This window comes from Callorhinus ursinus, unplaced genomic scaffold, assembly GCF_003265705.2.
Source record: "Callorhinus ursinus isolate GAN/ISIS: 27379988/994484 unplaced genomic scaffold, GSC_fseal_2.0 scaffold42, whole genome shotgun sequence".
Taxonomy (NCBI): Eukaryota; Metazoa; Chordata; class Mammalia; order Carnivora; family Otariidae; genus Callorhinus; species Callorhinus ursinus.
Genome location: NW_027397104.1, coordinates 2476289 through 2492707, shown reverse-complemented (window position 1 = coordinate 2492707; position 16419 = coordinate 2476289). Strand labels below are relative to the sequence as shown.

Here is a 16419-nt window from a genome sequence, read left to right as displayed (position 1 = left end):
TGCTAGAATCTCCAAGCTGCCTCCAATGTGTACTGCAGGATTATGTTTCTTTTCATAATACTATTCCCTTTTGCAGACCAAAACCCAGAGATAATAGAGTGTCTATTTGAAGATACATTTCATCCTTCATCTCCTAATAGCCCATACTTGTGGTGGTGATGGAAAGTGGGGCAGAGCCTTGCTCAAAGTGAAGAATGGAAGAGTAGAGGGAGGGAGGAGAAAAGTGATAATATGGCAGGGTTAGATAAAGGACTAGCACAGGTTAGTTGAGTAGTGTTTTGTTAAGCCAAGAGAGTGGGAGCAGCAAGGGAGAAGGGGAAGATGGTGTTTCTGGCAGGAGGAATTGTAAAAAGCAAAGGTGCAGGGGTGCCTGGCTGGCTCTGTCAGGACAGCATGCAACTCTTGATCTCAGGGTCATGAATTTGAGCTGCATGTTGGGTGTAGAGATTACTTTAAAATAAATAATTAAAAAAAAGCAAAGGTGCAGAGGTGAGAAAGCACAGACCATGCTCAGGAAATGTGAGTAGCCTTGCCGGGCTGCATCTCAAAGTGCTAGCACATGAAGGGTTGGAGAACAGGCTGGAATGGAGATGTGGGGCCAGATGATAGAGTTCTGAGGGCCAGGGGAGGGAGTTTGGGCTTTGTTCTTCTGTGGTTTGATGGCTTCTGGGAGGAACCATCAAAAGCTTTCCAGGAATTCAGGCTTGTCTGTCTCAGGCTTCTCCTTTTGGAAGACGAAGGGCCCAAAGTGGCAGCCTGACATTCAATCTCTTTTGCCATGGTTGGGAAGTCAGGGCTGCAGCTGATTTCATTGGCCTGTTTTGCATTTATTATAGTGTGGCTTTTATAGTGTGTTAATTGAAATATTTCCAACTGCCAAAAACAATTACACTCAAATTGCCTTGTCAGTTCTTTTATTGCCAGATAAATGTTTTACAGACATATTTACGGGGGGCAGTGGTAACTGGATCTCGTTTTCTATTTAAGGCTGGCAGTTTGGATTGGGATTGGCCCTCCAGTGCTCTGTTGTGGGCCAGAAAGCTGTTGGATGTTGTGTGCTTCCATCTTGTTACCTTAGGGATCAGAGGTGTGTCAAAAAAAAAGCAGCTTTCTGGCTCATGCAGCTTAGCCTCAGAGAAGGGTTCCATGGCTGGAAACCCTGGCAACCTGGCAGAAATCTGAATCCTGCTGCCTGCTCTACCAGCAATAATCCCAGCCCAAGCTGAGAAATGCTCTTCCCTCTCCCTGGAATCCCTTTCCTCCCCTCCACCATCAAAGCCTCTCCCATAGGCTATCATGTAAGAGCTGTAAGAGCCCATCTAGCCTAACTCTCTCACTTTGTATTTGGGAAACTGAGGCCCAAGAGACTTCACCAAGACCACACAGGTGGCCTATGAGCTCAGGGAGCAGAGGCCTCTGTCCATGGGCTGTGCTGCCGCCACACTGCCCTAGCCCCTCCTTTAATACTTGAGACCTGCTTCTTACGGGAGCCCTTCCTTCACATTTCTAGCCTCCACTGATCTCCCTTTGGCTTGATCATCTGAAACACCTATCATTCTGTATATATACTGCAGGGTTTTTGTTTGCTTGGTGGAACATTTTACTGGCTCTGTCACTGTTCTTCTCGTCTTTTGTGCGTGCCATTTTCTTCTTCTGAAAATTTTCTCCACTTGGACAACCCATACTTGTTCTTTGATACCCAGCTAGGAAATAGCCACCTCTGAGAGCCTTTCTTGGGCTGGGTGGGTGTCTCTGTGCACCCCTCCAGCACCCTGGGCACACGTATCTCTGCTGTGGGCACAGAGCAGGCTTTCAAAGGAACATATACTGAGCGAGTGAGGGAGGGAGTGAGTGAGCACTGCCTATACTCATCTGTCCTCCATGGACTGAGCAAACTGGAGCAGAGACCTCATCTCTCTCTGTTTTTGTCCTACTGCTTAGGTGTGTCCCTGACAAATAAATAGATGCTCAACAAATGTTTATCAAGCTGAACAGACCATGCTGCTCTTGGGAACATAAGATTTTAGCATATTAGAACTGGGAGGTCATCACATCCAATCTGACAAGGAAACTGAGGCCCAACAAGGAAAAACATTTTTCCCAGCATCATGATCACTAATAGGTTTGATGGCATTCCTTCATTTATTCAATAATATTTTGAATGCTTACTATATTCTTAGACAACCGTGTACAAAACAAAGTACCTGCTCAGAAAGAGTTTACATTCATCCCAAACAAGTGTTTATGAATATAATCTGACCTCAAAATCCCCTTAATGCATAGTATAAAGCTGAGCACTTAGAATATGCTTTTTGTTTATTTGTTTGTTTTTTTAAGAGAGGGAGAGAGGGGTGGGGAGGGGCAGAGAGAGTGAGAGAGAATCTTAAGCAGGCTCCACACCCATTGTGAAGCCCAACACAGGGCTCGATCTCACAACCCTGAGATCATCACCTGAGCTGAAACTGAAAGTCAGATGCTTAACTGAATGAGCCACCCAGGCACCCCTAGAATATGCTTTTTAAAAATGTTTGTTGAGGGGTGCCTGGGTGGCACAGTTGGTTAAGCATCTGCCTTCCACTCAGGTCCTGATCCCGGGGTCCTGGGATCAAGTCCCGCATCGGGCTCCCTCCTCGGCAGGAAGCCTGCTTCTCCCTCTCCCACTCCCCCGGCTTGTGCTCTCTCACTCACCCTCTGACAAATAAATAAATAAAACCTTAAAATTATTTTTAAAAAAAGACTTGGGAAAGCTCGGTGTCCACTGCCTTCGAGGTCTCTGGGCAGAGGCCTCCCTGCAGTGCTGTTTCTGATACCCCCACGGAGATTTGCCTCTGACTTAACTCGTGTTTCTGTTCTTTCTTTCAGAGCTTCAGTGTGGGCAGAGGAGCCAGGAGGAGAGTAAGTGCTGAGCCCACTGCAGGCTCTTAGCAAGAAGCCAACAGCATTGTTTTCCACTGAAAAGATTAGCTCTATGTTGTTTAGAAAATTCAAATGAGCAAAGAGAACATTAAAATCACCCTTAAACCCACCATGGCAGGACACCTCTTCATTAATACATTATGTTATATGCTCTCAGATATTTCTGTGCATATATAAAAATTATATGTATTTATATTTAAATGGAATCAAACTGTATGTTATTTTATAATCTGCTTTTTACATAATATATTTAGAGTACTTTCCATTGCCAATAAACATACTTTTATAGCATCATTTAAAATTACTGTATAATATTTTACCATATGTTCCTTAAGGCCATACCATAATTTGTTAAACCATGCCCCATTATTGGACATTTAGATGTTTCCTCTTTTTCACTGTTATGATCAGTTCTCTGGCAAACATTCATGCATTTACATCTCTGGGCATGTCCATGGTTGTGGTTATTTCTTTAATATAAAGTTCTACACATAGAAACTTCAGTCAAAGAGTATACATACTTTTTAAGGTTTTGAGAAATATTTCCTAATTGCTCTTTAGAAAGGTTGTGTTTGATTCGAAGGGGCACATGTACCCCCATATTTATAGCAGCAATGTCCACAATAGCTAAACTATGGAAAGAGCCCAAATGTCCATCAACTGATGAATGGATAAAGAAGATGTGGTATATATATATACAATGGAATATTACTGAGCCATTGAAAAGAATGAAATCTTGCCATTCGCAATGATGTGGATAGAACTAGAAGGCCTTATGCTAAGTGAAATAAGTCAGTCAGCGAAAGACAAATACCATATGATTTCACTCATATGTGGAATTTAAGAAACAAAACAGATGAACATAGGGGAAGGGGGAAAAAGAGAGAGAGAGAGGAAAGCAAACCATAAGAGAATCTTAACAATAGAGAACAAAACTGAGGGTTGATGGAAGGAGGTGGGTGTGGGATGGGCTAGATGTGTGTTGGGTATTAAGGAGGGCATTGTTGTGATGAGCACTGGGTGTTACATGGAAGTGATGAATCACTGAATTCCCCACCTGAAACCGATAACTAACTAGAATTTATTTTTTTTTAATTTTTTATTGTACTAACTAGAATTTAAATAAAACTTGAAATTAAAAAAAAATGACCAAAATCGTTAGACTGGCCCTGCACATCAACAGGGTAACCACAGTTATGTTTTGGAGGAATAAATAAAATATCTTCTATTTTTTAGAGTAGCAAAGAGAGGTTAACTGTAAAATTCTGCTGCAAAACATACAGAAACTGTAGTCTGCCACTGCAGAAGAAAAAACTATTAACATAAATATGAGAAAACTGATATAATTTTACTGAACACCAGCAGCCTGACTGCTAATTGTGTATGTCAGGGGTGGGCAAATTCTATCTATAAAGTGCCAGATAGCAAATATCTTAGGCTGTGCAGGCCGTATGGTCTCACATATAATTACTCAACTCTGCTTGTAGGGCAAAAGCAGCAAAAGACAATACATACATGAATGAGTGTGGTTGTGTCCCAATAAAACTATTTATGGACACAAGGAATGAAAAAGGAAAGGAAAGGAAAGGAAAGGAAAAAAGAAAAGAAAAGAAAAGAAAAGGAAAAAAGAAAAAAAAAAGGAAAGGAAAGGAAAGGAAAGGAAAGGAAAGGAGAAAGATTGTGCTAATTTATGGGTATCAATTTTCCCATAACCTCACCAACACTGGATATTAATTTCATTTTGTTGAGGGGTCTCTTTGTTTTGGGTTTTTGTTGTTGTTTTAGTTTTCAACAGTTTTTTTTTTAAGTTTTTATTTTATTTATTTAAGAGAAAGAAAGCGAGAGAGTGAGCACGAGCAGGGGCAGGGGCAGAGGGAAAGAGAATCTCAAGCAGACTCCCCACTGTGCAGAGCCTGACATGGGGCTCCATCTTATGACCCTGAGATCCTGACCTGAGCTGAAACCAAGACTTGGTCACCCAACAAACTGAGCTACCCAGGGGACCCATAATTTTCAGAAGCTTTATAGTGAAAAATTACATTCTTTTTTTTGGTTGCATATCTTTGCTAACAAGGGTGAATTTTTTTGAATATGGCATGGGTCACTTTGGCAAGGTGTTTAGCTGTCTATTAGGCAAAGGAAATAGTTCTTGGGTTTTTTTGCAGCAAGGATCTGATGGGCTGTGAGGCTTAAAGTTACCAAGTACTGAGAATATTGTTGTAAGAGTAACCATAAGGTGGCAATTTAGAAGATAAAACATGAATGAGAGTTGAAGTAGCTTAAAGAGCAGCCGGATGTCCTTTCATTTTGCATAAAGCCCTGCCTTTTGCAGCTAGTCCTGACCATTCGGTTCTAGGCTGTATGGGAGAGAGTACGGAGAGATGAATTCTGGTCTCTGGCCCACCACAATGTTCCAGCTAAAGCCTGAGCCCAAGGGCTGAGGTGGCCGACATCTTCCAGGCAATGAGAACTCTGGACTTAACAGTTCCTTTGGACTCCTCCATGAGTGGTCTATTGTGCATTTTATATTCTCTGTATTGGGGGCAGAGCTTGGCTTCTGGGAGGATTTGTGAATGAAGTGGCTTCCTGCAGCACTGCTTGCTGATCCTCACACAAGGTTTTTGTCCAGGATGAAGATTCAGGGACTGACGTGGGAGAAGGAGCAGATGAATGGGCCCAGTCCAAAGCCACAGTTAGACCCCCTGACCAGCTGGAGTTGACTGATGCGGTGAGTTAGCAGCATCCTGCCCTTGCCCCTTCCACCTTCTTCAGCCTCAGAGATGTGTTCTTTCATAGGACTGATTAGGAACCTGGGTGTGAGATGTCTGCTAATGCCCTTAGGGGTCCTCCCAAGTATCAGAAGGGGTGGGGGCCCTCCATGTATGACCCTCTTGGTATTTCTCTCCCTTAGGAGCTAAAGGAGGAGTTTACCCGCATTCTGACAGCCAACAACCCACATGCACCCCAGAACATCGTCAGGTACAGCTTCAAAGTAAGTCATCACTCCTGGGGTAGGGGCCTCTACGTACTCTTGGCTTGGCAGTGACTTGCTACATTGCAGAAGCCTCTCTGCTATTAGAGAGATCACCTTTAAACTTTGGTCTTCAGCTAGAACCTTGAAATTTTACATGGAATTTTCTGGAGAGTTAAAAAATTTCTTTACTAATCTCCCTTGCAGTCTTTTTTTTTTCCAATAAAAATTAGAAGGATTTTTAATTTCCAAGGCCTTTGAGAAAGCAAAACTAATGCAACACAAATTGAAAGATCTAATTAATAAATTTAACAACAAGTCAAAGTAATTTTGTTACATAAATTAACCCATTTATTATAGGCTAGTAATGTTTCAAATGGTGAAGCTTCTACTGGTCTTTCAACTCCTTCAGTCCTCTGATAGCTGACTTTACTGTGACAGCAGAAGTGGTGTTGTAGGTCCAAGCACCACCAGAGACGGTTTTCATGCAGGACCCACAATGCCAGATCCCCACAGCTCGTCTTTTCATCTTTGTTTTGCCACAGAAGGAGCAAGTGTACTTGGCGTGCTGGCTTATTTCAATCTTCTTCACCATTTTCCTGAGGGAGGCACCATAACGGGTCCCGTATTTACCCACGATTCCAACCTTCTTGGTGCGTTTAGCCATGTCGCCGCAAACTAGGTCTGAGCCCAGAGAGCCTCCCTTGCAGTCTTAATGAGTACTTATTACATGTCAGACACTGTGTTAATAAATTATTTTCATTATTTTTAATACTTAAAACTATCCTGAAAATTAGGTAGTATTATCCTCATTTTACAGATGAAAAAATCAAGGCTTAGAATGGTTAAGCCCAAGGTCATGCAGAAAATAGGGGACAGAACCAGGATTTGAATCCATCTGCCCACTGCCATAAACCCTGCTCTTAGCTGCCACGCTGTTTTAACCTCGCATCCATTGGAGTTCCCAAGAGAAGGGCTCTGTGGTAACTTTTTAAGGCAGAGCATCCCAACCTATGTGCAGAAATAGTAATCCTTTCAGCCCTCCAGGGCTAGGTGGGTTTGGTTCAGCCAGAGCCCATGGGCTGGTTTCTTCTCTAGAGCTTCCCCTCTTTAGAATTTACCCCTGTGTGTCATACAAATGTAATAATTGTCTATGTGACTTGAAGAGGGTTGAGAAGAAATGTTTTGAAAGAAGGAAGGACACCCTGGTGTCAAAGTCAATGGTACAACTAAGATGCTTGTCAATAAGGAAGCTATCTAGAGGAACGAGACTAATAGGCCCTATGAAAACAGGGATCCCATCTGCTTTTGCTAAGCTTTATATCCCTGGAACCTAGAAAGTACTTGGCATGTTGTGTTGTGTCTGCTTAAAAATTATTTGTTGAAGAGGGAATGAACAAGGTTGCCTGGATTTAATGCTGAGCCCTGCTTCTCATTTGCTGTATGAACTGGACAAGTGCCAAACTCAAACCTTTTCTAGATTTCTGTGGCCTCTTGTATGGAACCAGGGGGATTGGGGATTTGGTATCTTTGAAAATCTATCCAGTCCTCGCATCCACTAAATGCAGTGCGGAGAAGGTCAGGCCAGGTGTGTCTGATGACTACATGTGACCTGTCTCAACTATGCGGTGAGTCAGGTACACCAGGATCTCTTGGCATGGATGTGAGAGCCAGTGATAGACAAATCCAGAGTTGTTCAAAGTTGAAAAGAAAAGGTATTTAAAACTATGTCTTTGATGAGAACTTAAAAACAAAACTTTATTTCATTTGCATCCTCTTCTTCAGCTGGAATGTAATGAAAACTTCGGGTTAACTGAAGATATATCTATATATCTCGTTAACAGATGGACCATGTTAAGCCTTATAGAATGAAGGCAGACTACATTCTCACTCCAGCTCTTTTGGGACTGCTGGTCTGATTCAGTCCCTTCTCCTCTTAGGAAGGCACATATAAGCTTATTGGCGTTGTGAACCAACTGGCAGTTCACTTCAGCCAGGTTGGGAACCTGGTCCCCAAAGACTCGGATGAAGGACGGCGGCAGCACTACCGTGATGAGTTAGCGGCAGGTAGGCCTCGGGGCCAACCCGAAGCTGTGGCCCAAAGCCGAGTGCCCTTTCTGTGGTCACCCTAGGGAGCAGATACTAAGCCATAACTTTGCGGAGCTTCTACTTACATAACGTCCCACAGCTGGCTGCCCTGGTTAGGTCTGGGAGTTAAGCCCTGAGAACCCTGGGGTGGCTGAGGTCTCAAAGGCAGAAACCAAGAAAGCCTTGCCCTGCCAGGGGTGGGGGCTTAGGCCTGGTCTTCAGGCTCATCTGCAATATCTTACCAAGGTTCTCAGGAGTCCACCAAGGTGGTGATTTCAGAAACCGAAATCTTTGAAGAAGAAGAAGAGCCTAAGGAAGCAGAAGCTGAAACTGAAGCTGGGAGTCAAACAGATATGCCTGTAGCTGAGGTACAGTATAGTACTGCTCCCATCCCTCCCCTTCCCGCTCTGGCTGTGCATGGAAGCTTCAGGGGTCACTTGTTGGGGTGGTGGTGGAGCTGAAGGTGAGAAGTTAGAGACTGCAGGTACCAATGCCTCTGGCATCATCACCCTCTCCCACTTCCATCCTCTCCTACGACATGAGCTCTCCCCACCCCCTGGTTCCCCACCACCTTCTTCCCACAGCTGAGCCCTGGTCCTGTGGGTCTTTTTTTCTAGGCAGCTGCAAAAGTGACTGAAGAAGAATTGATGACTCATAAGCAGCCCAAGGAGCGAAAGCTCACCAACCAGTTCAACTTCAGTGAGAGGGCCTCACAGACCTTAAACAACCCTCTCCGGGTAGAGCAGCCCCCACCCCAGCCCCTTTACCTCCCAGCTCTGCACTGTGCATGGCAGGAAAGGAGCAGGCCTGATCCCAGCCCCAGTGGCCCTTAGCCTGGAAGGATGACAGGAACATGCCACAGTTAATCTCTCCAAGAAAAGCTGGGAACATGTGTTCGGGTCCTTGCAAGCCCTCCTGGTAGGAGTTCAGAGTGGGTGACAAGGAGTCTGGAGCCCTTCACTGAGACAGAAACTTATATGGGCCTTGGAGAAGAGGTCAAGATCTGGGGGAGAGAGGGGAGGCCAGAATGTGCCAGGGAGGCAGGACTAAGCCAGTTTGACTGAAGTTGATGGTCTCTGTGATAGACTAGCTGGAAAAGGCTGGAAAAGTTCCCTGGCTTATAAGTATGGAAGACCCCGAGTACCAGGCTGAAGGAACCTCTCAGGATTTCAGGGGAAAGACTCACGTATGTAAGACAGTGTTTTACAGAAATCAACCTGTGAGTGGAGGGCAGAAGTCTACAGGATGGGTTTCTGGAAGCTCCTAATCATGCTGTGTACTCCTTGTACTCCCCTGTGTACCAGTAATCTGGGTGATACACAATGAGGAGGGAGTGTATTCCTCTGCTGGAACCAGAGGCCCCAGTATTAGGGAGAAGTCTTCTCAGGGTGAGGGATATTAGCCCAGTAGTTTGCCAAGGGCTGACCTCTGTGTCTTGCATCAGGAGGCTGGCCAGAGACCTGTCCATCCCCCACATGGAGTTTTTCTTGGTTGAAACTGACACAATCAGGCTTCATTGTCCCTGATTTCTAGCTTAGGCTTCTTCTGAAGGAGGCTTAGAAGGAAAATGTAGGCTTCCACTGTGTCGTTTGGTCCTTTGTTCAGGCCCTCTTTACTTCCCCAGTTCTTTGTCCCGTCTCCCCCTCTGCTCCAACTGAAATGTTTCACCCATGGATATACTGTTGGGTTAAGTAAGAAGGAGTTGAGGGCTTTCTGTGGGTTTCCTGTTGTCATTGTTCTCTAGGACCGAGAATGCCAGATGGAACCTCCTCCCAGGACAAACTTCTCAGCCACAGCCAATCAGGTGAGACCCTGGGTCAGTCTAAAAGTCATCACCACATCCCCAGCCACCGACCCCATGCATCCTTGTCAAAGATTCCTCTGACAGTCTGCCCTCCTCATCCATCCATCTTCCTGCTCCTTGTCCAGGCTCTGAACACTAGGAATATGAGAGAGTGGGACTCCACCCACTGAGCTCTGCATCAGCTACATGCCCCACCCCCGGACCCCGGGCAAGGCTGTCAAAGAGGGAAATAGGCATGGTTTCTAACTCTGTGCAGCCCATGGCACCCCACGGCTGACTCTGAAGTGTTAGCACTCTAACCTGCCCTTCCAGCAGCCTTCGTTGTTCCTGAGACCCTCCTTCCCCCCCAAATCCTACTGGATAGCCATGCTGATTTGGGCAGGATTTGGTGCCAGGAGACCTGAGCTCAGGCCCCAACTTTGCTGCTCATACTATAAGATCCTGGGCAAACTATGTCACCCCTAATTCATCAGTCTCTCTTTCTCTGTCAAATGAGGACAACAAGCAGCCTCACAGGGTTGTTGGAAGGCTCTGAATGAGATTAACAAACATTAAATTATATTGTAGCATGGAGTACTGGCCCATGGGTGGTGAATCGTTAATGTAAGGTGTGTCTATCTGGCCTCCAGGTGGCAGTGACTGCCCAACTCTGCAGAGCACAGAATGTGATACGGGGTTTTTCAGTCCCAGATCCTTGCTGCTTCCTTTGCTACTATCCTTGGGCTTCTCTTGCTGTCAGATCCAGTTAGCAGGGGTTCCCTTACCTTTTTTTTTTTTAAGATTTTATTTATTTATTTATTTATTTATTTATTTATTTATTTATTTGAGAGAGAAACAGAGACAGAGGGCATGAGCAGAGGGAGAAGCAGAGGGGGAGGGAGGAAGAATCTCAAGCATACTCAGCACTGAGTGTGGGACCCAACACGGGGCTCAATCCTATGACCCTGAGATCATGACCTGAACCAAGAGTCAAACACTCAACTGACAGAGCCACTCAGGTGCCCATCCCTTACTTTTGTTTATCTTTTTATTCTCAGAAGGTGTGGTCAGTGCTGTAGACAGCCGACATGAACTAGTAAAGTTTATCACATCTCCATAGGGGAAACATTTTTAAAATGTCCTAGTTCACAGTCTTATAAATCACCAAGAAAAATGTGAGCTAGTCTAATATTTGCCCATTTGTTTTGCTTAGCGGGATCTGTAGGTTGGAACAATACTGATTTCCAGCTGATAATTGAGCCTCTGAGCTGCGGGGTGGAAAGCTCATCCCAGAGTGCCCTGAGAGCTTCATTCCTGTTCTAGAGCTGACAGCAGAGAAGACAGACATCTAAAACATAATTACAGTGGGCCAAGTAGAGGATACTATAGAGGCATATGCAGGGGTTGACATAATCTATTCCTCAAGCTCTAAAAGCTGAATAGGAGGTAACTGGATGAAGATTTTGCCCTGTGATGATCCTTCTCATCTTGCCCTTGCCTAGTGGGAGATCTACGATGCCTATATAGAGGAGCTTGAGAAGCAGGAAAAGACCAAAGAGAAAGAGAAGGCAAAGACGCCAGTGGCTAAAAAAATGGGAAAGATGACCATGAGGAAGATGACATCTATGGAGTCCCAGGTTTGGTGGAGGTTTCCATGGCTCTGTCACAGAGAATGACTGAGTGGGATATTGGTCCCTGGGTAGACAGAAGCCTGGCTTTCTGGAAGGACTTCACAGACTTTAAGGGGGGTACCATTGTTGAAGTATGAATAGTTCTTTCCTTGTGGGAAGATGTGAGAAGAGCTACAGCTGCCTCTGGCATTCTATACCTCTCCCCAGTCTTATATAGGATTCAGGATTTTTGGGCTAAAGGGCAACAGAAGACATGAATGTTATTGAAAGTCCAATGTACACCTTGAAAGAGCTCAGGACTCTTCTTGGGATGGGTTGGGATATGAGAATAAGGCACCACCTCCCTGAGCAAGGGCTCCTGGGGTTTGGGAGAGTGATTTGCTCTTTGACCTTCAATCCTTGGGTATACTTCTGCTCAATTTTTTAGGTGAGTCTTATGGGCCAGAAGCCAAGTCAGAGCTGATCACAGTCACTAGCAAGTCCAGGCCAATGGGTGTGGTTATTCTGGGCTGGATTTTTACTGTGAAGAACCATATAGGAGTCATTATAGAGGTCATGGTTGTGGGGCTCACTGTGGGTATAGCCAGTATAGATTGGAGATTATCATGGAAGTTATGGTGATAGGTCACCACAGGGAAGATCACCACAGGGAGATGCTGGAGGGCCATCTTGTCCCTTCAACAGAGAGAAAGCTGGGTCAGGAGCCAGAGTTGCAGTATGGATATCAGGATGAGTTTGACCTGCAATGGAGTGGGAAAGATGAGGGCCACAGGAAGCTGAGGTCTGGGTTCAGCACCTTGGAGAGCTCCCAGACAGCTCTCTGGGAAGTGGTTCTGCTATAAAAGCCAGATCAGTTAAAGGAAATTTAGCTTTGTCTGAGGTATGCCCATTCCCACTCAATTCCATGTCCTTGATAAAAGTCACATTTTACGGGAGGTTTGAGGGTTCCCTGCTTCGGCTTAATATGAACTTCCCCAATTCAGTTTCATTCAACTACAGACCAAGAACTCGTGATCATGATCATGCTGGGTACTGGAACCCAGAGGTGAAAGATGAAGTCCCTGCCCCATGGGTTGCCCTATCCAGACCCTTGATTTCCCCTGTACTGTTGCCCAGAAGTTAGTGGCTTTGGAGGGGCTGTTGGCCCGAGTCAAGTTTCACTTGAATATCCTTCAAAGGTTTGGCTATAGGCTGTGTGCTAGGACCATTACTGCAGAAACCTTAACTGCAGTTGCCAAGACCCAGAGAACAGAAGAAATGTCCCAGTGGCTGAGACTGAAAACTGTCCTTGGGTCTAAACCCTTGGTGTCTAATATGTCTACCAGACTTGGTGTCTAAAGTGCCCAGGGAAGGAGGACTACACTGGATTCTTCCAACTTGGTTGACATTCAAGGCTGTGATGCAGACAGATTCTAGCCCTCTGGACCAAGAAGCTACAGTGGTGGCAGGACATTGTGGGGTGTCCCCCAAAACCAGTGAATACCTGTAGTGTGCAACCTCTACACAAGGGCATTGAGTTTTAACTGGGAATCCCAAGTACTGGGCCTGGCTGTCTGTAGAATAGAGTGGCCCTTTGTTCATGCCCAGTGCATGAACAGAGTGACACCCTTTTCTCAGGGACCTGCATCTGATGAGGTTAATATAAAACTCAAGTGCATAGGAGGGAAGAAAGCAGAATAATTCCGTGATATATCCTGTAGGAAGGTCTGTAATGATAGATCTCAGGTTTCTGTCTCATTAATGATTCGGATGAATGTACAGAAATGAATGTAAACTTGTCTGGTCTGAAAGATTAGGACAGGAATGGGAGAAAAGGGGCTCAGAAACCACAAGTTTAGTCAGAATTAATGAAGAGCTATGTCTGCTCAAGTAGCATAGTATCTACAACAAGGGAGACAACAGTCCACCACACTCTGTCCTCAGAGCACATCTAAAACCCTAAGTCTGCCAGGACCAGGCAAGTGTGGTCAGGCTAGTGAGGGACTGGCTTTCTGTGGGGGGCTGAGGGTATGGGACCTGGAGTCCACAGAGTTGAGTTTACATACTCTCTTTCCTACTTTTTAGCTGGGTTTTTTAAACCTGTTTCCTCACTGGTAAAGACATCCTAATGATACTTACTTTGCAAAATTGTTGTGAGAACCCAAGATCATGTACAGATGCTAGTATAGTACAGTGACCCTATGATGCAGGTGATATCCACCTCTGCTATATCATTTGTACTGTAAGACTCAGAGAAGTTAAGTAACTTACCTAAAGTTGCCACCTGGCTCGTAATCCATGGAATGGGAAGGGAATGCAAGTCTGTGTACCTCCAGAAGTCATCCTCTTAACCACTTCCTGATGTTGACACTCCTGGGAAATCTCATTTTCAAGAGCCATGGCTTGGCCCTCTTGAGCCCCTCGAGGGTTATCCACTCAGCAGTGGGCAAGGCCTTGGGTTAGGAGTCATTTCTGCCGTACTCTCTGTGTACAAGCATATCTCTGCCCCTTCTCTGGGTCTCTATCTCTTCCTCAACTCTTGACTAAATAAGTTGGATCAGAAGCTCTCTGAGGTCTTTAATGGTAGTCTTTGTCATTGCCTGAGATGGTGAAACCTTTCTGTCTCCACTAAAAAAGCCTCTTACCTTTCCTTTTCTATTCTTCCCTCCAATACCCTTCCTGGGCTCTCTTCATTGTCCTGTGTTGTGCTCCAAGATATGCCTTTTCCAGAACAAGTTCAGAACGAAAGATCATGAGGCAGGCTGTGTCCAGGAGCCCAGGATGGCAGTGCAGACTCCTTATGCCACTTATGATCTGGGCATTCCCAAAAGGGGGTGGTGACATGAGCTGGTCCTTGAGGCATGAAGAGATTTCTTTACAGAGCTATCTGGGGTGGGTGGTGTCAGAGAGACAATTGCATATCTGGCTGTGGCTCGAGGCATAACCTTTCCAGGTGCTAGCTATGAGGACCTGTGGCCTCTGTATCTCCACAGAGTGATGACATCACCAAAGTGACTCAGGCCGCTAAAATTGTGGAGCGGATGGTCAACCAGAACACATACGATGATGTTGCTCAAGGTAAGATTTGGGGGAAGTGCCAGTAACTACTATTATTGCCTGTATTAAAAAATTCCTCATGGGGCACCTGAGTGGCTCAGTTGGTTGTGTCCAACTCTTGATTTCGGCCTGGGTCATGATTTCAGGGTCCTGGGATCAAGCCTTATGGACTCTGTGCTCAGTGGGGAGTCTGCTTCTCTCCTTCTCCCTCTCCTTCTCCCTCTGCCACCCCCACCCCGCTTGCAAGTGCTCTCTCTCTGTCTGTCTCTAAAATAAATAAATAAATCTTTAAAAAACTTCCTCATACAAAAAATAAATAAATAAATAAATAAAAAACTTCCTCATACAAGGCAAGTATTTGAGTGTCCCATGCTAGGTCCTATAGGTGCAAGGGAAGAAAAACTAATCCTTCCCTCTTCTGGATGTCACTAGGGAAACAAGACATATACTGGTCCACTACAAACAATGGAATAAGAAAAAAATGGGTCTAGTGATGAGATCTGACAATGGTACAGCAAAAACACCTGCACATTAGTGATCCAATGTCATCTTCCCAACAGCCCATGGAGGCAGAGAGCAGAGAGTATTACCCCTACTTTACACAAGAGGAAGCTAAGTCCAAGTCTACCTGGTTAGTGAATGGCAGAGAGGACCCAAATCTAGGTCTTGAGCTTCCTAATTCTTGTCTCTACTGTGTCCAGCTTGGGGACAATATAAATGTGAGAATGCAGACTGAAACTGCTCTGGGGAGTCTCAAGAATAGAGGAAGAGAAATGAGGAATGAGTGGCAGCAGTCAAGGAAGGCAGCAGGGAGGGCTAAGCTAGGTGCCAAGGAATAAGCAGAGTTTGAGTGGGAGATTAGCAGAAGGGCAGATGTTCTGGGCAAGGGACAGCATAAGCAGTGACTCGGTGGTGAAAACAAACTGGAATAGACTCTGAGGACAAAGGGCAGCAGGCTCAGTGACTCAAACGGAGGTCTGTTGGAAAGTAGTGAGAGTTCAGGCTACAGAGGTGGTTGGAGCCAGCTGATGAAGGGTCTGGAATATCTCACGGAATCTGAGCTTTTTCTGCAGAGAGTTCAAAGATACTGTCCAGGCAGGAACACAGCCCAGTGAGAGCATGACTGGAGAAGGATGTGATTGGGCAGAATACAGGGACAGAGATGAAGATGAGGTTCAGGTGTGGGGTAGGATGGGCCTCATCACACCTTTTCCAGGGGATGGAGAAAGGGAAGCAGTTATAATAGCGAAAAACCAGCATCAGCAATTCCTGGGAACGGCCTATGTACTGGGCATTGTGCTGTGCAATATACATGTATTACTTTATATCATCCTGACATCCACACTGCCAGGTGAATACCATTATTCTCTCCATTTTGTAGGTGAGAAACTTGGGCTATTGCCACCTGTTCAAAACCACAGCTAGTATGAGGAGTGAGTGGAGCCATCAGGACTTGAACACAGGCCCCTTGGATCCATAGCCTAAGCACTTCAGCACAAGGCTACAGAGCCACTGAGCTGGAAGAGACATTCAATAAGTCTATGCTGGTGATTAATTAGTGATGAAGTGAAGAAAGGGATTGATTCAGAGATGCTTAAATCCTGGGGGCCTGGGAAATTCTGGGGTCTTTGACAGAGCCAGGGAAACAGAATCCTTCCCATGGCATGAACAGCACGTTCCCAAGTGGCTTGTATTTCCCTAAGAGGTTGTGCATTTATTTGGAGCAGCTGCCTCCCCAAAGTTGGCAGCTCCTCCCTGCTGGCCAGTCTCCTTTGCCGACAGCCTAGGGCTCTTCTTGGTGACTTGATGCTCATTGCTCACCCATGGGACATAGAAACTGGGGCTGCCAAGACCAGCCATCTAAACAAGCCCCCTTGTTATCATTCAGGCTGGAAAATGACCTTGAGTGCTTTTCAAAGCTGTCAAAGTACACAGCAGCTGTGAATGAATTTGTCACTCACACAGCTTGGCTTCCTGAAACCCAGCTTCTGCCA

The 16419-nt window shown here is 45.4% G+C and overlaps 2 protein-coding genes across 4 annotated transcripts in view; one reads left to right on the top strand and one right to left on the bottom strand.

Annotated features, from left to right (window-relative positions):
- Positions 1-16419, top strand: part of DNAI1 (dynein axonemal intermediate chain 1) — a 64702-nt gene that overhangs the window by 23479 nt on the left and 24804 nt on the right. For 2 of the 3 annotated variants that reach the window (XM_073881438.1, XM_025853018.2), the window contains exons 2-10: positions 2863-2895; positions 5546-5644; positions 5828-5908; positions 7828-7954; positions 8222-8343; positions 8593-8712; positions 9720-9779; positions 11261-11395; positions 14362-14446. In XM_073881438.1, the coding sequence (XP_073737539.1) occupies positions 2863-2895; positions 5546-5644; positions 5828-5908; positions 7828-7954; positions 8222-8343; positions 8593-8712; positions 9720-9779; positions 11261-11395; positions 14362-14446 (862 nt within the window). The remainder of the gene's footprint in view (positions 1-2862; positions 2896-5545; positions 5645-5827; positions 5909-7827; positions 7955-8221; positions 8344-8592; positions 8713-9719; positions 9780-11260; positions 11396-14361; positions 14447-16419) is intronic. The other variant, XM_025853019.2, reaches the window with a different exon arrangement.
- Positions 6216-6575, bottom strand: LOC112809663 (large ribosomal subunit protein eL43-like). The gene has a single exon (XM_025853020.2). It carries the CDS (start codon positions 6552-6554, stop codon positions 6276-6278), a length of 279 nt encoding a protein of 92 aa, XP_025708805.1. The 5' UTR covers positions 6555-6575; the 3' UTR covers positions 6216-6275.